This window comes from Triturus cristatus, chromosome 4_2 (genome assembly GCF_964204655.1).
Source record: "Triturus cristatus chromosome 4_2, aTriCri1.1, whole genome shotgun sequence".
Classification (NCBI taxonomy): domain Eukaryota; kingdom Metazoa; phylum Chordata; class Amphibia; order Caudata; family Salamandridae; genus Triturus; species Triturus cristatus.
The window spans coordinates 31,925,539-31,951,933 of record NC_140586.1 but is presented as its reverse complement, the minus strand read 5'-3'; the positions used below and the strand labels follow the sequence as shown (position 1 = coordinate 31,951,933).

The following is a 26,395-nucleotide window of genomic DNA, read 5'->3' as shown; positions in this document are numbered from 1 at the left end:
CGGTCCCTGGGGTCTTGTTTGGGCCCCGGACAGCACAGAATGGAAAACTGCTCCTTCCTGTGTGTGAGTGGGGGTTATGCTGATGGTCAAAGACCTCCCTTCCAAACCTACAATTCCAGACTGGCTGGGCAAACAATGTGCTCAGAGTTGAGGCGACCAGATTTTGAGATGCAAAAACCAGGACAGGACAGAAATAAAAGTAGTACTAAAGCCTTTCCTGTTACTTCTACATCTAGCCTGTCCCACTTTTTGTGTAGCCTTGTACATGTGGGTTTGTGTATATATATATATATATATATATATTATCTACTGGCGGTCGCCAGTAGATAGTTATAGTTAGGACCATGTTTCCATAGGAAATCTCAAAATTCTATTTTGAATAACTTAGGCGCCGGTTGACGAATCTTCGCGAAATTTACAAAACTAATGGGGCGCTCCTACCCTGAAAGTCTCGGGGTGATTCGTCAAGCGGGGGCCGAGAAAAAAGGGGGGTCCCAAAACGCGTTTTCCCCATGCATTTTCCCATTGGACCTTTAGTCGAAGGTACAGCCCGAACGGCTGAACAGAATTACTTGAAATTTGGCAGAGACGTAGTCCTCAGGTCAGGGAAGTGCCTTTTGCATATATGGAGTCAATCTGTTCAGTAGTTCCTGAGAAAATTGCATTTAAAAACACATACATATCTATAGCCGCGCACCGTGCGCGCAACGTGCGCGAGCGTAATTCTGATTGGTTGTTACATGTCAGTCAACGTTCGAATCGGTCGAAATCAGGAAGTGTCGGCCGCCATTTTGTTTGTTTTCAGTGCGAGAGTGGAAAAGGAAGGTGGTGAACGTGAAAAGGGGGCAGGGTAGAGAGTTCCTGACCCCCTAGCCTTGGTCAGGGGGTCTCTGAAGGACCCCGAAGGCAGAATTTTTTTTTTTTTTTTTTTTTAAATCGCGGGGGTGCGCGCACCGGGCGCGCACGGTGAAAAACCATTAAAAAAAAATGTAATATGTAGTTTATTGAAAAATAAATATATAAAAAAAATAATAAGACATACATAACTTAGCATTTAAAAAACCATACAAATTCACTGAAAAAACCATAGGTTTCACACACGTTATAGTTAGGAATTAGCATTTAAAAAACCTTGCAAATTCACTTAAAAAACCATAGGTTTCACACATGTTATAGTTAGGTGGATATTTCACTCGTAAAAAACCAATGAAGTTCCCCCGTTGTAGTTAGTTGAGATAACTATAACTCGCGCGACCGCCACTCTATCACAAGGATGATGTCATGAGTGATGTCATGAGTGATGCCACTGACCAGGTCATGAGTGATGTAATATGTGACGTCATGAGCAGAGGATTGCGGGCGCGCGAGTTATAGTTATCTCAACTAACTATAACGGGGGAATTTCATTGTTTTTTTACAAGTGAAATATCCACCTAACTATAACATGTGTGAAACTTATGGTTTTTTAAGTGAATATATATATATATGTATGTAATATATATATATATTTCTTTTTATATACACTCTGGAGTGTACCTAAGTACGCATCATGTCCAATTTAGGGGGAGTCCTGATTAGCAGGATCCCAGACAGACTAGTCAGTAAAACATAATGACACCAGTAAAGAGTGGAGGTAACCATGAAAAGCAGATCCTACTTTCCTACAGGTAGGAACTGTAATCTGTGTTTGCATCACGTTTAATGAAATACAATTTTCATGACAGCAGCAATTGAAAACATGCCATTCAAATTTCTTATTATTGCAGGTGCCATTGAAATTGAACTGGAAGTACATTGCAGTGTTGAAAATGTATTTGGACATGGCAAATATGTCACTGCATATGAACTGGATTATGGGACTTGTAGTATTTCACTACTTGTTGGCACGTGACATTGGAACTTAAAAACACCTGGGCACTGTGGGCTGCGAGAATTCATTTCCTGCGAACAAGGCGTCACTGCTGAAACACGTCAGGTTTAAATGGATATAATTTTGCCCCAGCCTGTGTTTTTATCAGTAGTTAAATGCTACTTGATTTCAGTTCTCGGCTTTGTCAACTTTCTTTTTGTCGAATTGCACCATGGGATCCTCCGTCCCCGTTTGCCACAGACGCTCTGCAGAGTCGGAGCCCTCAATGATGGAGACTTTATTTGGAATTATTTGTGGGGAGGGGCATGACCCACTTGTCAAACTGTGGATATCTCAGAAGCTGACTCTCTTGCAGTGTTAAAAAAAATGCTGAAAACATGGCCATCTCCCTGAGCCACTGGAACTTCTCTGTTTTTTGATTGGTATTGGTTGACTTTCCGCTAGTGCTTTGACGCTTTTGGGTATAGTGCGCTCTATATGTATCAATTTATAAAACATAACATAGCGCTATCCCTGGAATGGCTGTATCTGCTCTCTCGCCACACATACAGGCAACATAGACCGATGGATAACTTTGAAATGGGCCTGTAACTTGACATGTCCAACTTCTGTTTTTTTAAGGGACTCAGGAAGACATTGGATATACTGCCTGTTGCAGCCAGGAAGACCGTAGTTCACGCACTCGTGACTTCCCGCCTCGACTATGGGAATGTCCTCTATTTGGGTGCTACAGAGAGGTGTATGCAGAGACTCCAATGCGTGCAGAACGCAGCGACCCGATTAGTCTTGATGCGTCCGAGGAGAGCCCCCTCTAAACCGGCTCTTGCCTCCCTTCACTGGTTACCTATTCGGGAACGAGTCCGGTTCAAGGCGCTATGTGTGTGCCACCGCATTATGCATGGGACCTCACCGGACTATTTGCTGAACCTCCTCACCCCCTATGTTCCCACTCGCCGCTTGAGGTCTGAGAGGAGGGGATTGGTCTGTGTCCCGGCGGTAAAGAAAGCCAGGATGGGTGGTCGCTCTTTTTGATTTTTGGCGGCCCAACTCTGGAACAAACTTCCAGTGAGTCTCCGGCTGGAGCCCTCTGAGGGCATTTTTAGGAAGAAACTGAAGACTCTCCTGTTCCCTCCTGGATAGGTCTCAGTAGATTGCCTTAGCTGCTCACACCGTAGCGCGGGGACACACTGTTTTAGTGTAACCAGGCGCTTTATAAGCCCGATTAACTTAACTTAACTTAACTTTAAGTGGAGGCAGGCACTATATCAGTTTGAAGAGAATTATTCAGGTCTTCCTGGACTTCCAGCTTAACGTGAAGAAGACAGGCAAGTTCTTTTAAGGATACCTACTTTCAGGGGGACCTGGTGGTGTTTTCCGTGAGATTAGTCTGCCTGGTGATTGTAAATTTGTAATGTCGAAAATTAGTTTCTTGAGTTTTATTTGACCCAAGTTCTATCATCCCATGCCGATGTGTGCAGGCCTGTTCTATTTGCATCTCTTAATAGCTATTGTTTTTGCTGTAAAATATGAAGTTGTAGCGCTAACCTGCTCTTCTTTGAGCTGGACTTGTGTGAGTATATTGATAATTCTATAGTTCAAACATTGCCGCAGCGTACAGGGATTATATATTGTGTACATTAGAGGAAGTCAGTAAGCTGGATATTGGTAGAAGGACAAAGGTGTGTCTTAAGCTAAAGCAAGGGGGAGAAGGATCCTCTGGGTCATTAATGATGGTTAATTCACATAAAACCTGGGAATAGCACTTTTCCTCAAAGTCTAGTGTAGGGCTGAAGTTCGAACAGTAATTTGAACACTGTAAGAATACTGCGAGGGGAAGTGTTTTCTGGACATTGTTGTTTAGGTCTGGATAGAGACATTTGCTATGTCATTGTTTATTTCAGGGTTCTCCAATGTCGGTCCTGGAGGGCCCGATCCATGCCTGATTTTGAAGATAACTACATTTATCTAAATGTGGATATGCACAAAATCTGGCATGGATCTGGCTCTTCAGCATCAACATTGGAGAACCCTGGTTTATTTCATAGAAAAACATGAAGAAAAGAGTGTACAGAGAGATGGCTTTCCATGCTGAGCACTCTACAAAATCTCAGCATGTTATTGTCCACTGAGACGTTTGAAGGCATGGGCAGAGTGTGCAATGGCACAGGGCCCTCACCTTCCAAGCAGCCCCTGAGAAAGTTATCTTTCTCTCTGAGTTGACCTTTGTTTATTTCATTATCTAAACTTTTCTGCCTACCTTTACTTCTGACTCTGTCTCTCTCTACCCAGTGTCATCTTAAGGATGTTTAGGGGGGGTCTAGGCAAGACATATTTAGGGGCTTTTTAAAAAGCTCCTTGCACCGCCGCGGGTGTCGCTTTTTAGATGGGAAAAAGCGACGTACCGGTGGCTCAAGCGGCTTGTAAATAAGCCCCTGAGAGTTTTGGTCTCATGTCGGCTTGAATTAGCAGGACACTGGTAATAAAATTCTCCGAACCAGGGCCCCCAAAGTATGGCTTGCCCGGGTCCCCCAAAAAGCTTATGATGACTCTGAATGTCAAGCAGCCTTGTTAGTCCACCAAAAGTGAGCTTCGATTGCAGCGCACTGACTGCGAAGTGTCCTTGCATCACAATGGAGGCGCACCTCAGAAGTATACATGGTGGCGGCTGTGGCCTCCTTTCTGTCGGGTGCAGGGCTCAGGCACTCATGTCAGCCAAGGGAGCAGGTTCAGAGCCCCGGCCAGGGGCAGCAAGCAGGGGAGCTGGATGGTATCCGTGATGCACTCCGAATGCCCAGCTTTTGCAGGAAGCTCATGCTGTGTTGTCTGAGCCATCAGTGTTTCTGGTGCAGTGGTTTATGTCCTCTCTATCACACGTGTGAACTTTACGACTATACAGCACTACTGGTATGCACATATTGTGCCCTTTTCACATATTTTGAACATTCTGGGGAATATTATCTAGGAAGTGGCGGTGAGAGGCATTGCCTCCTTGGCTTAACGCCTCTCATGGCCACTTTGGAAGCGCCAGACTGCACCATATTACCAAGGATATGGGGCAGCGATGGCGCTAAGTCTCATGACTTTACGCCAATGCAGGCACCCTTGCACCAGAGTGCAAGGGTGTCTGCGAGCAGGGTGGTTTGTTTATGTACAGGAAGGTGTCCCTTCCTGTACATAAACAAACCTAAAAGGCCATTTTATAACTTTCATGTGTGTTGCTTCATGCAGCACACATGTAAGTTACAACATGGCATTTTAAAAAAAAGGTTTGTTTATGTACAGGAAGGGACACCTTCCTGTACAAAAAGCAAAAACGAGGAGAAATGAAGCATTTCTCCTCGTTTTGCCACCTTAAGACCAGGATTTTCCTGGTCTTAAGTTCGGCGCTGCCACCTATTATCACCTCTCTTGATAATAGGTGGCAGCGTCGAAGTGAATGGGTGTTGCGGTGGAACGCCAACCGCAACACCCACTGCACACCCCTTTCACGCTAATTTTAGCATGAAAGTGGCCCTATTACCAAGGTAGCGTTAAGCTACTTCACGTGACTTTTAGCCAAGTTATGGAGTATATTATCTAGGAAGTGGCGGTGAGAGGCGTTAGCCTTCTTGGCTTAACGCCTCTCATCGCCACTTCGGAAACGCCAGGCTGCACCATATTACCGAGGATATGGTGCGGCCTGGCATTTGCCCCTGCGATGGCGCTAAGTCTCATGACTTAACGCCAACGCAGGTACCCTTGCACCAGAGTGCAAGGGTGTCTGCGAGCAGGGAGGTTTGTTTATGTACAGGAAGGTGTCCCTTCCTGTACATAAACAAACCTAAAAGGCCATTTTATAACTTTCATGTGTGTTGCTTCATGCAGCACACATGTAAGTTACAACATGGCATTTTAAAAAAAAGGTTTGTTTATGTACAGGAAGGGACACCTTCCTGTACATAAACAAACATTGGCATTTTGCTTTTTCCATGTGTGCTGCATACAGCAGCACACATGGAAAAAGCAAAAACGAGGAGAAATGAAGCATTTCTCCTCGTTTTGCCAACTTAAGACCAGGATTTTCCTGGTCTTAAGTTCGGCGCTGCCACCTCTCTTGATAATAGGTGGCAGCGTCGAAGTGAATGGGTGTTGCGGTGGAACGCCAACCGCAACACCCACTGCACACCCCTTTCACGCTAATTTTAGCATGAAAGTGGCCCTATTACCAAGGCAGCGTTAAGCTACTTCACATGACTTTTAGCCAAGTTATGGAGTATATTATCTAGGAAGTGGCGGTGAGAGGCATTAGCCTTCTTTGCTTAACGCCTCTCATCGCCACTTCGGAAGCGCCAGGCTGCACCATATTACCGAGGATATGGTGCAGCCTGGTATTTCCCCCTGCGATGGCGCTAAGTCTCATGACTTAACGCCAACGCAGGTACCCTTGAACCAGAGTGCAAGGGTGTCTGCGAGCAGGGAGGTTTGTTTATGTACAGGAAGGTGTCCCTTCCTGTACATAAACAAACCTAAAAGGCCATTTTATAACTTTCATGTGTGTTGCTTCATGCAGCACACATGTAAGTTACAACATGGCATTTTAAAAAAAAGGTTTGTTTAAGTACAGGAAGGGACACCTTCCTGTACATAAACAAACCTTGGCATTTTGCTTTTTCTATGTGTGCTGCACTAGGCAGCACACATGGAAAAAGCAACAAGCATTGGCATAGCCAATAGGTCTCACCTTTGGGACCAGTGTTTAGCCATGCAACAGTTGCATAACTAAATACTTATAAGGTCGCAAAAGTGAGACCTATTGGCTATGCAAAGTGGCCGTGAAAGTGATCGCGATCACGATCAAACATCAAAGCGCCGCGAAAGTGAAAGTAATCACGGTAAAGCGCGGCGCGTGCGCCCGTGCACATGCACTGTAGCTCTAGGCTGGCCTGGTAGCACTTTTTGGAGCCCTCTCAATAAGTCTCTCCAGACCAGCGCATGCGCTGGGTCAGGCGAGACCTAAAAACGAGGATAAATGAAGCATTTCTCCTCGTTTCAGGATTTTCCTGGTCTTAAGTATGGCGCTGCCACCTATCAACGCCTCTCTTGATAATAAAAGGCAGCGTCGAAGTGAATGGGTGTTACGGTCGAGCGCCCACTGCACGCCCCTTTCACGCTAATTTTAGCGTGAAAGGGACCCTATTACCGAGGCAGCGTTAAGCCACTTAACGTGGCTTTTAACCATGTTATGTGGTTTAACGCTGCCTTGGTAATAGGGCGCTGACCCTATCGCCACCACAACGTCACAAAAAGTGACGTTGTGGTGGCGATAGGGGCTTGATAATATGCTCCTCTGCCTTTCAGTTCTTATGTAGCATTGGAGCTGTTATATTCTAATATGACCGTCACATTTGCAGCCTTGGGGTCACGTCTGGGGAAGGACGCAGACCGCTGCCATGCTGAACTGCTGCTGTGAAGGTAGAGAATGTGAGGTTTGGATCTGAGCTGCGGCCTGCTTGCCTGTCGAGCTTGATCTGTGTGTGCCTGCGGGGAATGCATTGGCGTGGGGTGTGAGGGGGAAAAAAACGAAAGTTTAGTGGGTGCTGCTGCTGATGTGAGGTGCATTGTGCATATTTGCCAACATTTGGGGACACCTAAGAAAGAAATATAGAAAACAAATTGAGTGAATTTTATTTCCTTGTTTACAATCACTGGAGTGGGAAAAGAATGCGAGAATCTCAGCAATATTTGTTGAAAAGAATTGTATTTGCGTGTACGAACAGGATCAGCGCATGGCATGGGCAACTTTTAAGGGCAGGCCCACCCTATAGCAATTTTTAATGCATTCCCCAGGGACTGTAGGCTACCAGGTGAGTGAGGCTAACCAGAGGCATGCTGTGTCTACTGGCAGCAAGTCTCTGAGGAAATCATTGGCTCTGAGGTCTTCTGAGACAGACCCCCACATCTACTGCAGCTGCCCGCCCACGACTGCATCCCCATCCCAACTCCTTCTCAGCTGCTACTCCTTCACCCAGACCATGGTAGTGACCCAACTGCATGTTACTATGTCCACTGGTTCCACTCCTTTGCTTAGGTCAATAGAAGCAAGTCAAGACTACAATACCCAGAATGCTTATATTGTCACAGGAACACCGCGGGCTGAGCCTAATGGCATGAACTGAAGTGGGAACCATGTGACTAGACAGTCTATGATGTTCTTAGAAACAGCCTCTACCTAGCCAGTGTTTCCATAGGACAGCCAATCGCAATCAATAGGGGTATTCTCTCCTACATCTTAAGTGGAAAAGTATTCAATATTTGTACAAGAGACTTTTTTAATGTTGCTATATTTTCCAAAGCCACTAAAAACTGTTAGCACGTCCCCCACATTCGCCACACTACGGTGGAGGTTGTTCATTCTCCTACCTCACCGCCAGGTCCTGGAACGTCCTATCGCTCCACCTGCAAACGTCAGCCTCACTCGTGAACTCCAGAAAGGGACTCAATACCTAGCTCTTGGATTGCGATCAGTGAGAGCACAGCACCTGGATACCCTCCGGGGTGAATAGCCGCACTATACAAGTACTGACTGACTGACTGACTGATTGATTGACACCAGAATTATTATGCGCTAGCACAGTCACACCGGAATTATTGGCTTTCCCAGTCCTTGTTAACTGTGATTGTAACCAGATTTAAGCCATTCTGTCTAATACTCGGAAGCAGGCTTTGAGAGGAGACAGAAAGGTTTGAACACATGCTGTTGTTTGCAGACTTTGTCCGGAAGGTATTCTGCGGAGAGCTCTTACCCCTCGTAAAGGTTGCAGGTAGCCACACAGGTTCCTTCACGGCTGTAGTTCCTGCAGGACACACACTGATCTGGGTCAGGGCCCCAGCAGCCCTCACTGGAGCACAAAGGGTGACAGATATGGCCTGCAGCCACTGTGGGGGGGTCAAAGAAACAGGGTTGAAAGGTCAGAACTACAACCAGAGAAAATTGTAACATGCAAGAAGTGGGAGATTAAGTACAGAGATAAAGAGAAAAGACTGAGAATATGTAGGTCCAGGAGGGCTGGATCTGTGCTGGAGTTTTGAAGTCACCACTGCATACCAATTAGTTTCACTGTATGTAAATGTATCTTATGTGGATATCCTGAAAATCTGACCTTCTGGGACCGATAGGAAGAGGTTTTGAATGAAGCTATGGGCAAAAAGACAGCTTATATAGAGACACAAGAAAGATGCACCCTAGAGATGCTTGGTAGACACAGAAAACAGACACAGAAGACAGATAGAGACCCACAGCAACACTAGGTGGAGGAAGACAGAGAAACTGAAGAGATGCCAATTGACAGGCCATGTAGAAAAAAACCTAAACAGAAGGTGCCCTGATGCCCCAGTCAAGATTTTGCTGGAGGCTTGCAAATCCATATAGCCCACAGCATAAAATAAAATAATAAGCTCTTAAGGAAGCGTAGCATGACATGACCAGAGAAGGGGAAACAAAAGAGACAGGCACACAGAGATAGATGCCCAGGGTCCAGCTTGGGCAGGCTGAGACTCCTCACCGCATTCCTTCTCAGGACGATTGTTCTTGATGTCAGTGCCTTGTTTTCGGTCACGGAAGATGGCGCTCCATCTCACGGTGTGGTAGTAGCACAACTGCCCGTTGTCTGTGATGTACACCTTGCCTGCACTGATTTCCCGCAGGGACCGGAAGCCGAGTGACGTCAGGTTCTTGTTCTTCATCACCAGCAGGGAAAAACCACGGCTGCAATGCAATGTGGGGGGGGGGGGGTTACCCTTGGTCTACAAATGCAACATCACTCACCCAGAACTAGGATGGCCAGACGTCCCAGATTTCCCCCGATAGTCACTGTTATTTACTGCCCGTCCCAGTTTCCCAATGCCCTGACCACAATAAAATGCATGTTGTGGATTTGTGGGGAGGTTCATGTGACCGCCGTGACCACTACAAATAAAATATCGCCCATGCTTACTTCTACAAAGGACTCTCTCTCGCATGAAGCGAGGTAGGACATCAGGTGTCACTCTGGCAGCATAGCTGCTGCTCTTCAGAGCCGGACTGGGAACCGAAACCGGCCCTGGCAACAGGGCCGGACTGGCCATAGCAGGCACCGGGCAATCCCCCGGTGCGCCGCACGGGTGGGGGCCGGTTTTGGGCCCCTGGGGCCGTTTTTGTTACAGGGCCATTTTTGCAGCTATGCGTTGTAACAAAATCGGCCGAAAACCGGCCCTGGCAAAGTGCTCGGCCGCCCCCGTGGGGGCCGGCCGAGCACTTTGTCAGGGCCGGTTTTGGTTCCCAGTCCGGCCCTGCCTGGCAAACTGCTCGGCTGGCCCCTGCCTGGGGGATGGCCGAGCTATTTGCCAGGTCCGGTTTCGGCTGATTTTGTCACAGGGGGCTGATATTGCTGCTATGACCCCCGGTAACAAAAACGGCCCCGCAGGGCCCCAAAACTGGCTCCCACCCTGGCGGCCCACCAGGGAAACACCCGGTGCCTTCAACGGCCAGTCCGGCCCTGCTGTTCTTCCTCACTCTCCGCGAGCTTGACACGCAGCACAATCCTTATGCCTTTTTATGAACGCCTTACAAATAGGTTACTGTTTTGTTGCATACAAAGCAAGCGTCACATTTCTGGAGAAATGACAGGGCAGGCCACAGTGCTGTAAGTGGGATGGAAAAGGTGGGGTCTCAAAAGGGGCATGGCCATGAAACATAACTAGACATCCCTTAAAGGGGCGGCGCCTCTGTAATAGGGCCTGACCTAATAGAGGGGACTAGAATTCTATGCTGCACAAATACATAAACAAACACTTCTTTCTCCAAATCGTAAGCAACAATATATTTAAATTTATGCAGAAATATTTTTCTGTGCCATTGGAATGGTATGTCTGAAAAGGTTTTTATTTAGGGAAAATACTGGTATTTTTCAACAACTGAACACATTTTATGAGCTAGTTACTACAGACTGCCTATTTTCATACTCTGGATACTAAAGCATAATAGATAATGTTTGTGTTACTTTTATTTATCAGTGAATAGATCAGACATTTGGTTTGAAAACATTATGCAGAGCTATGATGCCTAACAGCCACCCTAAAGATTATATTTCAGTCTGAAAGTCTTGGCAGCCATGGGAAGGTGAGAAAGCGGTATTACAGAATGAAGGGCTGAAAAACTCCACGAGGGGCAACAGCAATGACAATGAACCTTATCGTTACAGGCTGGTGGGGCCCATCTGCACTTTCCGCCACACCTGCTCCTGGCTGCTGGGGTGGGGCTTGGTCCCCCAGCGTTCTTGGCGGCAGCGGCACGGGAGGCGTGGCCAGTCCTACCGACGCCATAAACACTTCTGGGTGCTCCCGCAGCGCAGGACGCTTATCGTTACGGGCTGGTGGAGCCCGTCTGTACTTTCCAACACACCTGTTCCTGGATGCAGGGGTGGGACTCGGTCCCCCAGCGTTCTTGGCGGCAACTGCACGGGATGCGTGGCCAGTCCTACCGAAGCCATAAACACTGGACACAGGACGTGCGCGGGCAGGCCCGGGCCATGCCCGGGTAAAGCCCGGGCCAAGGGCATGCCTTTCTGCTCCCGTCAGCGGCTGACAGAGGCCGGGCTGGGCCCACCCTATTGTTTTTTCTTTCTGTGGTCCTCTATTAGCATTTTGGAACACTTCTACACTTCTACCACCAGCTGGTGCGAGCTAATGGACCCGGAGGGACCACTGGGAAGTAGGTTTGTTTTCCCTCTCTTTTTGCACCTCATACAAGCCAGCTAGTGGCCTGCAGAATGAGTAAACGGAAGCTTGGGGGCACAAAGTCTTCTACTGAGCCAACTATTACACCTAAGCGATCCACCATAGATACCTTTCTTGCCCGTGCCGTGGGGGCCCTATCCAAAGAAATCGACCTAGCTGAGCGGCGTATGTCCCTTTGTATGACTGGCCAAAATGGGGGAACTGAATGCATAACATCTATCAAAGAGAAGTCCGGCCCAGGTAACTATCAAGATCCCCAGAGCTCAGGATGCACTAATGGTTCTGTGAACTCTACAGCTTGCCAATTGCCTACTGTGTTAGATCCTATTTCCTCAGGACATAACAGGCACAGCTAAAGCTGCAATTACTGTTCCAACTACTGTTCGCCCCCCATCAGCTAAACGTAAAAGAAAGACCCAGAATGAAATTCCTGTCAACTTGAGATACCCGGATATACCTATGCTACAAGGGGCAGCTAATAATAACCCTATCCCCATGGACAAATCAGCATGGACCCCATTTTGGGAGAAGCTAACAACTGTCATCAATGGCTTAATAATGCCTCTTAAAAAAAGACTGGGCAAGGTGGAGCATGAATTGAAAAATGTTACTAATGCGGGTGCAATGCCACCAGATAAGAGGCCACGACGGCGAGACTGAATAATGTTACAGGTGGCATGCTCCCCCCTGTCGAAGCTGTTGAAGCTATTGCTCGTACCAGACTAAATGTAGAGTGTTACTTGGGCGACAGTGCCCAAGAGATTAATAGGGAATCTGTTAGGGAGCCTGTCACTATGATACATGCTGTGGACCAACCCTCACGGTGCCTAACAAATACACATCCTCTCAATATTAATATGCCCCCACAGGAACAAGTTACCATTAATTTGCCACCTGCCAGCTGTCCATATGTTGCAGTACTGGTTAATGTACCCCCCCCCCGGTGAAGCCAGGGGCTCGGAAACCACAGAATGTTTAAAGAACAAGGTTGTCCACTGGCTTAGCACTAAGCACTTATTTTTGCCTGTTAGAGCACATGAAATCCTGTTCACAAGGAGAGTGGGGTGGATTGGGCCGCTGGAAAAAAACTTTGATGGGGACTGTGCAGTTAATAACTTCAGGAATCCTAGAGTTGCTAGAGGTATCCACAAAAAAGATGAGGGAACGTACCTTGGCTACCCAAGATATAGGCATATTCCCATTGGGGTTTTTTTATCGACATCTACCGAGTACAGGTCAATTACTTAATGATACATCGAACCCGCAAGCACTAAGGGTGACCCCAAGACCGTATCTGCCATATTGCTCCAAGTTCGCAGTGTCAAATAGATACCAGGCACTCAGTACTTTAGATGATAACGAATAACTCCGTCTTGATCAAAGCCATGCCGGGGACTCCAGGAGCTAATGGGGAAGGGACCTTATAACTGTCCAGGCAAGTCAACTATCCCTTAAAGATCATAAATCTAACCCTGGGACACACCTAGTTTGTAGGCTAGCTGTAGCGAAGCCCACCATGGCGACTGGCAATGATAATTCTAGTGCCTGTAATATACCCATTCATGCACCAAGTACGGCCCCTGTATGCCAGCCCTTCGAGGGAAGGTTTAACCTTGCTACATGGAACGTGAATGAGCTATTGAATAAGATAGGGAATGCTGACTGGATTAATATTATATCTGATTATGATATCATATGCATACAAGAAACCTGGTGCATAAATCCAGTGAATGTGGAAGGGCATTCCCCCAAACTATGTAGAAGCCTTAGGGTCGCAAGCTGGCCGTGCTAAAGGGGGACTACAGATTCTTATTTCCAGTAAAATTTCTATTAATGTCAAAAAGGTTGCATCAGTGGGCCCCTAAGCACAATTGCTGTGGCTAAATAAAAAAGGAGGGCGAGATATGATAATCGTAAATTTCTAAAATAATAACTTTGATCCAACACGTAGTAGAGTGAAAGATTTGGAATTGAATTAACATTGACAATGAACCTCCAGGGTGGCCGGCAGCCAGAGAGACACAGGCGGCTTTGTGATAGTTGTGTGAGAGGCTAGGTATGTTTATGCTTTTCTTCTGACTTCTGAGAAGTAATGGCATTTGTCTGCTCTGGATGCCTATAGTGTTAGCTTTCTAACTTGTTTGATGGAGTTCTCCCCTCCCTGCAGCTCTACACAGGCATGAGAAACATTTCATTTGCCACCCACACATTTGCCACCTTGGCAAGTGCCACCTCCACAGATAACATTCCCATTGCACACATGCATTATCTTGTGGTGGCAAACATCTGCAATATCCTCTGTCAGTACAGGTGGAAAGAAGGCTGTGTTAGTGTGGATGGGTGGCTCTGCAGTCATAACAGTCTCTTTGAATATTACAATGAAAGAGGCATATACATCAGATTTAACAACACACACATAGGGCCTGATTGCAGGTGGGTCATTATTTTCCAACCCCTTCATAAACCCCTGTTTGCGCAGGGCTTGGAATTATGAGTTGAGTGTTACTAACCCATAATTATCAGATGCGTTAAATACCTCAACCTTCTTTAAATTTCGACAAGTGAAACCGGATGAAATTTAATGGAGAAAAGCACAACGTAGTTACTGTATAATGCGTATTTTGGTGCGTTAAACACCAAAAATCTGGACCGTAATAGGTGCTATTTATCGCACCCGATAATTAACGTAACCTGTGGTATCGTTATTAATCAGGTGCGATAACTAGCCCCTTCACTCGTAATCAGGCCCATATTAGTGAGCCGGTGTGTGTGGTATACTGTTGGGCCACAGGGTTGTATTGGACTGGAGACCAATGTGTCGTGCATTGAAGTCTAATAGTAGCAAAGAAGATGGTGGACTGCTGAGGGAAGGGGTCACTTACTTGTAAAGACTGCGCCCCCCAATGATGGTCAGATTGGAGAAAACACCCAGGTCCGTCATGTTCTTTGGCCACGCCTGAATGTTCAGGTATCCTGAAAAAGAAGTAAGAGCATCTCTGAGATGAACAACAGGTAGACCCATCCCTTCAGGCTCCGTCATTGCCACCCAGAGAGGGTGCAAAACCTACACACTTGTAAACACCATAACTCTCTGATCGTAATCCTTCCCACATCTATCCTCCTTTAGTCTCCTTCATAATGATTTACTTTCACTTTCGCTATCTCTTGCTTTCTCTTCATTATGGGTGGCCACAAGGCTTTGTGTCACTAGAACACTATGCTTCCGGTACAGGGTTTTAATTTCATAAACCATTGTCCGATACGTTAATTCACCTGGTTGACAAGAAGGGAATCGAGGCTAAGTCAATGGGAGAGGTGTGGTGCAGCAGCCAGAGCGGCTTACTTCAGAGCGTGGGGCTCAGGGTTGGATCGCCGGCGGCAGCTCAGCTCAGCATCATGTGACTCTGGGCAATAGCTCACTTAATCTCCCCAACTGCCCTCAGAGCCTTGAAACCCTAAAGAGGTGATATGTTTGCGCTTTACAGATAGGAATTATTAAGTCTCCCATAAAATATCACTTCCTTAAACGAAATATCAGGACTGGGAAAATAGTGCATCACTGGCATGCAGATAGATGGTCCCTTTTTTTTCTCAGTCGTGCTTCATTTAGTTTTCTCTGTCTTTCCCACCCCAACATTTTATCTGCTTATGGCTGGGTCCAAACTGGAATGGCATGGTGAGCAAAAAAAACGATGGATTTAGGCCCAGATCTCTGTACTGGGGGGAATGTATGACATTGTTCTGCATTCTGTCCATCAATAGTTCTTTTTGCAAATGTCACCCAGAGTGGGACGGGTATGCTCAGACGTGAGTCCCGTGCTCTCCATGCCACTGGAATCAAGCTATCCTGGCTGAAGAGGGGTGAAACCCCGAAACCGGTCCTAGGATGCTTGTTTCCAGTCCAGGGCGGACCTGGCCTGGCAGTTCGGGCTGGACTGTTCCCATTGGGCACAGGGTCAAGACTGATTTGCATATGGCTGGGTCCAAACTGGAATGGATGGTGAGCAAAGAAACGATGGATTTAGGCCCAGATCTCTGTACTGGGGGGAATGTATGACATTGTTCTGCATTCTGTCCATCAATAGTTCTTTTTGCAATTGAATCTCACCCTCAGGCCTCTTCTCCCTCTCTTTATACCCCTGCGTCTCCCCAAAAGCCTCTCTGTCTTCAGCGGCTTTGATGATCCGCCCACCTACCTGTGATCTCCTGCACACTCCTGAAAACATTGAGGTTTTCAGGATCCAGAGGCAAGATGTTATAATGGTCGTCACTGCGGGACACAGAGAACAATGGTCAGTAATGTAAGGGGGTTCAGGCCACACACTAGGGCAACAACCTTCACAAAAATATGAGGGTGGGGGAGCCATTTACCCATCAAAGCTTGTTCGGAGAAAGTCCAGGTTGCCTTTAATTTTGGTACAGTTAATGAATCGGTCAATATTGCTGGAGTCCACAATAGCGTATTTGCTCCCAGGGCCAGTGCCATCACAGGCTGCAAAGAATAGAAATAGTAATAATTCAAATTCGCTTCAGCCCTTAAGTTATTTTTTACAATTTCATCAACATGCAAACTTCACAAAGTTGGCAAAAACTAAAATTTATTGCGTGCAAAAATTCCTGCAAAACTGAGGCATCACTGAAGGAAACCCAAGTGAAACATTCTTTAACAGGGGAATTCTCCTGAAAAAACTCAAACAATTCTCTAGCAAAAAAATAATTTTGCCATGAAAAGTCACCCACAGAATCTTTTTTTTCCAGGAAACTTTGCCTGCTACAAAGTTGTGCAAAATTCACAAATTGTGCAACTTAATAAAGTTTTGAAACTCACAGCTTAAAAATGACTCGCAGTCCTAATTAGAGGGTGGTTTCAGCTGAGAGATGGCTTCAGTGACACTATTGTTTTTTAAGGTTTTTCGTTTCCCGACCTTAAAATCAACAAAAAATAATTAGAGCATTGTATATGGGCCAAGAGAGTGGTGACAGGATGCAAGAATGTAGTATGGGATAATAACGATTAATTACCTTTTATAAAGAAAGACCATACAGTGCTTAATTTGAGCCAGTGGTTTCCGGTGCTCGGCATCGAGACTGAATTGCTAACACCAGCACTTATTACAGTCTGCCACATGGTGGCACTGTTTGTTTTATTCAGAAATGAGCAAAACAATAGTTGTTTATTAATTCAATACATGTTAAATATAGCTAATACCTAAAACCCAAGTCATTCTTATAGTTTTGGGGGGCTGGAGCAGATTGAAGTGTCAAACTGGTAGGAGTGTGATGCTTAATAGGTGTGTTTCTACTATCACTGGCAGCATTATCAGGGCCAATGGATGGTGCAAGCTGCAGTACACTTTTGACGAGTACTCTGGCACTTATTTTTTTTTTACAAATTAAGCACTGAGACCCTATGTTGAAAAGTAGTTCTAACAAATTTATACAAGGCCATTATAATGAAATTTTTATTACAATTTACATTTTTTTTCCAATAATAGTAAAAAAAAACCAATGTGATATAAAGACAAAGGAGACACAGTGTTTAAAGAGTTTGGGTTACTAGTAGGAATATGGTTGGGGTAGGAGTGACAGGAAGAGTTAATGTTAAGGTAATACCATAAAGTTGAGGTTAATAATTAAAGTTCGTTTTGTGTTTAGGACTGAGGGTATCCTTATTATGGGTGGGCCTGGTTGAAACACATTTCTTCATAGTGGGATCTGTTGTTGAAATGGCATATTTGCGATTCATTTAATGTTAATTGAAGTTTTGGATTGTCAGAATTCTTCATAACATTTATTTGTAAAGCACATGTTCATCCGTGGGCATCTTGGCGATTGACAATAGATGTTTATTATAACTCAACAGTACTCATTTTGTCGACCGCAGAAGGATGAAAGGCTGAGTGGACCCACCGGGATTTGAACCTGTGACCTTGAGGTCAAACACATGCGCCTACAGTGGCTGTATTAGCCCACTGAGCCACCAGACCCGGCTTTATATCAGCGTTTCTTCCCACAGAGGTACTTCATTGCAGCATGGATCTACGAGAGAGATGTCGTAGGGTAGATGAGGAGAGACGGAGCAAAGAAATGGTGGTGCTGGTGGTTCTTTATCAAGGAGAAAGGGCATAGATAGGAGAACAGAGGGAAAAGGAAGCTGCACAGGAGCATCAGTCGCGATGAACTAACTGAGAACATTAAAAAAGAGAAAAAGATCCAGGGCAATGCGCTTCTACACATGGAAGCAAATGGGATACTCCTCTCATAGCTGTGTTATTCGCCACATTATTTCACTTTCTTGAAATACTTGTTTAATACAAATCAGTGCGAAATGATTTTGCCACTGCCTGTTGGAAATAGAAGTGATGTGCAGAGGGATGATGCTATAAGGAGAAATGAGGAATGCAGCAGCAGGCACCCTGGGCACAGCAGTGTTGACTCCAAGCACAAGCCGTGGGTGCAAACAAAAGTGACGGATCCACTCCACATGCGTGTCCATGAATCCGCACATTCCGAACCATGAAGCCCAATAGTGAGCGACGGCATCCAAGGAGTCTGATCTCGGCTTCTGTCAGGCCCTTGATGGACCCCACGCTAAGACCTTGTGAACCCATCCATACCACTATCCCAGTTATATGCCTGAGAATTGAACTAAGATATCCCATGAGCCTCCTATAGCGTCAGATTCCTTAGTTCCAGGAGTGGAGGCTAGGCTCGAAGGATCAAAAAAGCCGCGGCCATCCTTTCGTATCAACCGACTGAGAGGCTCTCGACTCACCTTTGGGACACAGTCCAGAGCAGAGCTGGCACATCTTGACCCCATTCTTCTCCCTCTCCATCTTGTTGTTGGGACAGGCGCGCACACATGAACTCTGGTCCACCACAAAGTTATCTGTGAAAAGAAGCACATTCAGACCTGGCAGGGGTTCAGAACGAGAGGCTCATGGCTCTGGAGGGAAAGCTGCCTCCTGATTTTCACTTTCACTGAGGGCACCCATTCCTTCTCCATGGATCTGGCCAGCAATGCTCAAAGGCGGAAGTGGTGCACCCTCTGTAGCAACCTATGGGAATTTTGATATGAATCAGATTTGCCAACTTACACACTGCTACTGCGTGTTACACAATACCAGAACGCTCCACATGGTCATCCGTAAAAAAACCTTATCACAAGGTGGACACAGGCTGGAAACCCAGTCAAAGAGCGGATTTCCAGTGCATATGTGGAGGTCCTCAAGAGTTGGTACCCCCAGGACAGGGGAGGCTGAATTAGAAGCCTTTGTGTTTTGGTTTTTGGCATGGGGCGGCAGGGTTGAAGTTGCTAGCGACCGCAGTGCCGACATGAAAGGCCGCCAACTACATATGGCTCTGCACCCGCCAATTACTCTATGATAGAGGTGTGCAGAATTTGTGTAATTTACTTTTTTGTAATTATGGGAAATTTTGTAAACATTGATTGAAATTACACATATTTACACAAAATCAACATTTATTGATACATTTTAGCGTAAAATGCGGAAGAACGCATTTTGCTGTTAAAAAACAGGGCAAAGAACACAAGAGACGCAAACAGCAGCTGCTCACATTCTGGTTGATTGTGTAATTCCTGTGTGCTCGTGCTAAATCTCTGCTGCCAATCTCAAGTAATTATGAGAAGTGGTATCATAGCATAATCTCGGGCATTTTGCTTAATCAGTGTAAAGTGAAATTAAATAAAATTCACAAGATTACATCCATGTAGCGGAAAATTCGACTGGGCCTGCTTTATATTTGAAAAGATAGATAAGGGCTCAGGGTCCTGCACACTCCGAGGCCAACTCGCCGCATGAGGAAAGTTTTTTCAAGGTTGGCAGGTCTAGGACCCTCTTTTATGGAACGTATCAGCTCACAATGTCAATGGTAAATCCTATGGGGCAGATTTTCAAGCTCCTTGCGACACTTTTGCGCTGCTGTTGTGTCACTTTTGTGATGCAGTGGCGGCGTAAAAAATGCAACCAATTAACAACGTGACGCATCTAGGGAGATGTGTCACGTTGTCAAGCCCTGCGTCACATTATACCTGCGTCAGGTATGGTGAATGCAGGGTGGACGTTCCCAAGCTGGGAAGGCTCATAAAAGTGACGCAGTGAAATCTACAAGATTTCACTGCGCCACTTCTAGGCCGCCACTGCGTCAAACCCTTACGCCTGCTTAGGGAGTGATGCACTGTACTGGGAATAGATCTCAAAATCCATTACTGGAGTTGCGTTGTGCTTGCGACACGACTCCAGCAATGCGTGAGTTTTGCCCCAACAGATGCGTTAGAATTTCTTGTAAATCTGCCCTTTTGAATTTTACAAATCGCCCTCATGATGCAACACTTTCGCTGGCAATATTGCAGGTCATTGGTTTCACACTTGGGACGGAGTAAATTCCCTCTGATTGATTTCCCTCTCCCAGTATGCCATTGACCGCAGACTAGGAGACATTCCTAAAAGAGGCGTGACCAACAAAGTGCAAACCCAGACAACTCCCTTCACTTCCATGAGCACAGGTTCGATATGGCGCTCTTATCTGCCACAAAGGAGAAATCTTTGAAAAAAGAGAATCTGACATTTCACAAAATGGAAGTTTCCATTTACTGTTATTTTCACCTTGGTATGCTGCCACCAGGTAGCCACAATAAAACAAAGACCTGTTGTCCAATGTCTGTCAACTCCTCCGACAAAACAACGTTTTAGAAAGGGTTACAAACTTTTTCAGTGGGACAAAGCCAAGAGAATTTGATTTCTCTACACCATTGTCCCCTTTCAGAATATTTTGTGCCTTTATGCCTCCCAAGCCTTGCGCAAAAAGGGTTTCAAAAATGTTTTCTAAAAGTTGACATCACCAGCCAGTTCATGTGCTAAGGCCTCCATCCCAGCTTCCTCCTGTCCTTTGTAAGTCCTTCTGCTCTTCCCACCTCTTGCCTTCTCGTGGCCAATCAAGCATACTTACGAGGGCATTTTTTGACACAGAAGCTTCCGTACTGGTACTTGGTGTCAGGGTTGGGCTCCAGCTGAAAGGTCAACTTGTTGTAGATGAGTGGCCGGGGGCAGATGGGCACACAGGCACCGCTGTCGTTGAAGTGCCGACAAGCCTGCAAAGAGAAGACCGAGGCAAAAAATGTGGGTAAAGAGAAGAAGTAGAAAAGGGATGCCCCTGGTGGACGCTGTAGAAACAACCCCAACCACACTTCCACTTCATTTATAACATACCGCCACCCTAACTCCAGCTACAACACCATGCCCGTCCTCATATGACCCTAATCCCAACATTAGGCAGACCTCACAAGTAAACAGTTGCCTTTAGAAGGCCTTTGGGCTTCCCACTGTTCTTATGGATTATTACAAAACAATTCACTTTTGCCCATTTACACTGATGGAATTATAATTTTGCCTATCCCTAAATAAGTTGTTAGTGACCCTTTCAACTCAAGAATGTGGGGTCCTTCTGACTGTTATCATGCGCTGGTATTCATTTTGCCATTAAACTTTTGATAAACAACAAATTTGTTTGATCAGGTAATGGTGCTTCTTCGCGTTGATTTTTGCCAACAGGAAGATGGGAAAATAGATACTTCCGGCCAAGGGAGGAGGCGCCCAGGGTAACTATCTGTCAGAGGGCACTTAATCCACCTCATATCTCTGCATACCCCCAAGGAAGGGGCATGCAGTGCTTAATTTGAGCCAGTGGTTTCCAGTGCTTAGCATTTAATCAGCAACACCAGCGCTTTTTCATGAGCACCAGTTAAAGACACATTAATTTACGGGGATATTAAGTGATTTGCATAGAATCACAGGATGTTGAGCAAACACCGAGACTCGAACCTGGTTCCCCAGCTCCGAAGTCGGCAAGTCTGGCCATTACGCCACATCCATCTCTCCACGTTCATGGTTAGTAGTTGATTCTGTTTTAAGCGACGCTAACAGGAGAAATGGGATTGTGAAAGCTGCCTTTTGATGAGCCCAGTACTTATTTTTTTTACAAATTAACCACTGGGGCCTATGACCCACTACCTCGCACCTGACTGAAAGACCATACCCTGATCTCAACTGAGCTAGCCCAACCAATCCTCAGATCTCATTTAGGATTGTAATACTGGAGCACCTCATGACCCAGTGCACATAAACCTACCAAGTTAAGACAATTCCCAATGCATTAACTCAACTATCCAACAGCCCATACCACTCCTGGGGCACAAAAACCGCTGTTTTCCTGGGAGTTACTGTCTGTCAGTATTGGTATAGACAGCTGCCATCAGACTTTAGCAGACTGTTTGATCACTGTGCGTGATCATAATTTATTAAAGCCGGTTCATAACAAACATTTATTTTTATAAAAATGTCTCGCCTACTGTGTCTTTTTGTTCTATCCTATGATCTAGGAACTTATATGTTTGTGACTTTATCCTAGATTTGGTTGTCTAGACTTGTTTGACTTCACCTCCTGGTGTAAATTAGGGGTGTGTGAAATCTGCGTAATTTACGTTTGCGTAATTATGCTAAATTTGGGTAAAATTATGCAAAAATCAATCTGGTGCTATATGTTAGAATGAAATGCATTCTCACCTCAATTTGTGAGGCGAAGACACATTTCAACCAAAAAAAAAAAAGAGCAAAAAACACAAGGGCCGCAAACAGCAGCCGGTCATGTTCTGGTCGTTGGCGTTTTGTGAAAAGCTTTTGCCTACCCTTGTAGGGTTCAGTGGGGAAGACAATAATGCCACCCCTGTGGACTGACACACTCCCCTTCACACCTCTCATCCAGGCAGGCGCTTGGTACGTACGAAGCAATTGGTCTCGCGAGGTCCAGTACAGCCCCCTGCGCACTCGTCATGGCAGCATTCGTTGGGGTTCGTGCCAAAACAGCGGCCATTACACTGCTCAGCACAGATGGTTTTTGTCACTGATAAGAGGTAATGGAGGAAACAAAAATAAGGTAAATATATCCAAAGGCATAAGGAACAAAAGACACATTTAGAAATGGAAAGATTGAAAATTCCGTTGTGCTGTGGACTTCTCTCACAATCAGATAATATTAATCAATAAAACTAATTGATTTATCCAGTTAAATTCGCGATCTGATTAACTTAAATATGTTGAACAAATAAGGAAATGCACATAAAATAAATGTTATCAACGTAAAAAGACGAAGGCAACCAGTAGTCTTGAAGAAAACACTGCAAAGAGCGAACTCAGGGTAGAAATATGTTATTATGTTTTGGGATTAACGTACTTCAAATATTCGGTTAAAAAGGGCTAACCATTTTTTTCCTCAAAAATTTTACCTACTTTTCATACATTTGTAATGCATTTTCAGGGTGAATATTCTTTAAGAAAAAAGCTTTTGTCATACTTTAATAAGAGGTTTGGTAAATATTTATTAGAAAATCTATTTTTTCTCGTGTAAGATAGGGTCTTTTTAGTTTTGACACTTTGAATAAGGGGCAAAGAAGCATAAGCAAACACTAAACATTATATCAAATCAACAAAGCTGCAATAAAAGGGCCCACACAACATGAATGTGGACAAATATAGCAGAGACAGTGTGGACTGTCTGCAGCGAGATTCCATGAAGAAACAACAGCGCTATTTGTAAACTCGTTATCACTTCGTGAGTCTCCAGCGAAATGCGTGAGGCAAGCAGTGAGGAGTACAGGGGCTGCTATTAAAGTGTGAGAGGGGACAAGTGAGGCTCTGCGGTGTGGAAGGCAGTTATGATGAAATAAGTGAGTTGGAGGAGGTGATGGAAATGAAAATGAGCTTCCGGATGAGTAAGCGAGATCCAACTGAAGTAAACAAAGCAGCAGCTGTCTGAGACTCTAATAAATGAGGGAAACTGCTCAACGTAGGGAAGCCATGATGTGAGGAGCAGGCGAGCCTTCACCGAAGTGTGCGGGGCAGGTCTGTGCGTGGACTCTCTGTTGGGTGCCTTGGATACACCACGGAAAGTTTCTGTCTGAAGGCTGGAGTAGAAATACATCCTTTTCTTCACCACAAGAGGGCGCACTTGCCTAGCGGACAACCACAGCCACACTTTAAAAGTCAGAAGGGCCCCCCTGGCCTGAGATGTTGTTTGTTTACAGAGTCCAACTAAAAATACAAAAGTGTTTACCACTGCCAATTACATTATTGTTGTGAGCTGATCCCAAGCGTGCTTAATCTGTTAATAAGAATAAAAGAACCGCGAGTCGCGGTTCTCTTGAAACCCGTCACCGAGGCTGCGAATGCCACGGGTTGCCAAATACTGTCTGTCTAGTTTTGATTTCACCTCTCGCCTCGTTCTTCCATCGCCCTACGTTTCTTGCCTCGTTTTCTCCCTCTTACAGGTTCGTTTTCATTTCTGCTTTCGACTTTTGTTAATGTTTTCAGTGTTTCTCTTTCTCCTTTGTTCTCCCTTTTCGGCCTCTCTTTCCCTTGTTCTGGGTCAAAGTCTGATGATGAACTGATTAAGTCCCTGTGCACAAGAATGAAAGTCGAAGCTCTTTACCAGCAGCCATTCGCACAAAGTAAGCAGAGATCATAGGGAACGGCAGAAAGATAATAAAGAAACGCTGGACACGGGAATGAACAGTTGTCCCACACATGCACACAGCATCGGATTGGGAAGGCGGGCAGTCGGCCATTGGCCGATGGGCCGGTGCCTACGGGTCGCCAGTGGGCCGGTTTTTGTCAACCGGCCCACAGAGCCTTATTGTCTTCCCCAACAATATGTTATCCACAGTGCTCAATTGCTGCTTGTTGTCAATTCTTCATGGGCTTCGACTTTCTTTGTTAGCTTCTGCAGTCCGTCCTCACTGGCTCACTCTCTTCTCCTCTGAATCCCTGTGTGATCATGGCCAGGTATCTCTGACCAATATTAATTTTTTTCTGTCCCTAGATACACGCTTCTGAAAGGAGGTTGACATAGACACAGGTGCTACCAACGCCACAATATTACACCCAGTGGAGACTGGATAGTTGCGTACATTCACGTAACATCTATTGAATGCTAAGAATTACTCCTATTGGGAGTAATATTGCGGGGTTGATTGACTTACTTATACACTTAAGGGGTGACAGGGTTGCCCTGTACGAGTTACAATTAAAATAAAATAGCTGTGGTATTCACCATCTAGTAACAGCAGGACACGCGATGAGACCCTGGCCCAGTCGCCAGTCACAGTTAGACACTGATCGAGGGCTTGGATGGACCAATCTTCTTATTGGCAGTGTGCTCATAGCCCACAGCATTTACCTGGGTTGGCCTTATGTACAGATTTGATCTGAACAGTTCAGGAGTTATGTGATCTCTTAGACAGAAAGATCACCTCTCTCAGGGAACTGTGGTTTGACCAGGTCTGCATTAGCCTCTGTGTGGGTCAAAGAGCATGTGCCCTGCTGAGGGCTGCAGTGTGTGGCTTGAGCTGACGCCGGCAATCTTAACCTGGGGGCAGTAAAATGGCAAGGGATGAAAGCTGGAAAGGCCATTGGACATGAAGTTAACAAGGAGGTCAACAGGCCCTGGGCTGTCAGCACAAAGATAATTACAAAAGCATCAAATGCAAGGATTAATGGAGGGTAGGCTACTCACGTTTCTGACAATTGTCCTCTCCAGGCCCCCAGCATCCCTTTGTACACGTTGGGTGACATGTAGAACCTGGTGAACAGGAAGTGTACATGTTACCAAGAAATAAGGTCATGCGTTGCAATAAAAAAAAGCAGAAAGATATGGGCCTTTTATTACGTAAATGACACCAATAATCAGTAAAACAGATCACACTGTACACCAATAAATTACTCCAGCTCAGAACCAGAGTAAGTCCAGCACCACACATGGCCAGCCACTGGCACTGAAACATACTCCAACAGAAAATAATGGATGTAGGGACTTAAAATAAAACCTCATAGGAAATAATGTTAAATAAAATCAAATGATTTGCAATTGTTAAAGTAGGGGTGGAGATCTCCCTATGAAAAAGTTAAGGGAAAATGAAAACTCATTAATTAAACTTTATAATACTGTGGTAAAACATGTTTATGTTAAATGTTAATTTTATATAGTAAATAATGGTATAAAGGAAAAGATACACAATAAATTCTGAGTAGAGTACATTTACTTACCCTCTCTTCAAATAATTTCTTCTTGATGAATTAAATCAATACACGTTTTATATATCATCTACATTAACAATGGCTCCTAATGTTAATGCAAAATAATTTTATATATTTATTTTAAATGTAGAACAAAATAAAAGAATGCTACAGCGTTATTAACTTAATTTTGAGGTAAATCTGTAATTAATTTAATGATATTATATTAAAATGATATTGCTGATGGTAAAAATAAATTCCCAAATAAAATCAAAAAATATTTTTTACGATGCGATAATCATTATTAAAAAAGTGATGTATTGCATTAAATAAATGTAATTTTATTACGTTTTAATTAAAAAATAATGTTACATTGATTTTATAAATTCAAAAAAAGTTTCAAACATCTGATTAATAATAAATATGTATTCGTTTTCATTTTTTCAAACATTAAAACATAATTAGTTTCCGGGAGTTGGAGGGGGGGGGGGGTCGGGGGTTTGTTTTTCAAATGTAGTGCATCTTTAAGTATTCTACTAATGTAAAAGGTCAATCATATCATGGTTGCAATGCTTTGGCAGGTACCTCTGGGACTTCAGGGGCCTGCACTTTATGTGTTTGTTGACGAATAAAATCTATTTAAAAAAAAAAACACAACGTAATTAGTTATATATTTTGTACTAAT

At 44.9% G+C, this 26,395-nt stretch overlaps 1 protein-coding gene across 2 annotated transcripts in view; it reads right to left on the bottom strand.

Annotated features, from left to right (window-relative positions):
- ERBB3 (erb-b2 receptor tyrosine kinase 3) overlaps positions 1 to 26,395 on the bottom strand; it is a 241,740-nt gene that overhangs the window by 37,931 nt on the left and 177,414 nt on the right. For both annotated transcript variants that reach the window (XM_085600288.1, XM_085600289.1), the window contains exons 5-13: positions 25,211 to 25,276; positions 22,425 to 22,543; positions 20,594 to 20,735; positions 18,399 to 18,512; positions 15,995 to 16,115; positions 15,820 to 15,893; positions 14,506 to 14,596; positions 9,412 to 9,614; positions 8,653 to 8,785 (exon numbers count right to left, since the gene is read on the bottom strand). In XM_085600288.1, the coding sequence (XP_085456414.1) occupies positions 8,653 to 8,785; positions 9,412 to 9,614; positions 14,506 to 14,596; positions 15,820 to 15,893; positions 15,995 to 16,115; positions 18,399 to 18,512; positions 20,594 to 20,735; positions 22,425 to 22,543; positions 25,211 to 25,276 (1,063 nt within the window). The remainder of the gene's footprint in view (positions 1 to 8,652; positions 8,786 to 9,411; positions 9,615 to 14,505; positions 14,597 to 15,819; positions 15,894 to 15,994; positions 16,116 to 18,398; positions 18,513 to 20,593; positions 20,736 to 22,424; positions 22,544 to 25,210; positions 25,277 to 26,395) is intronic.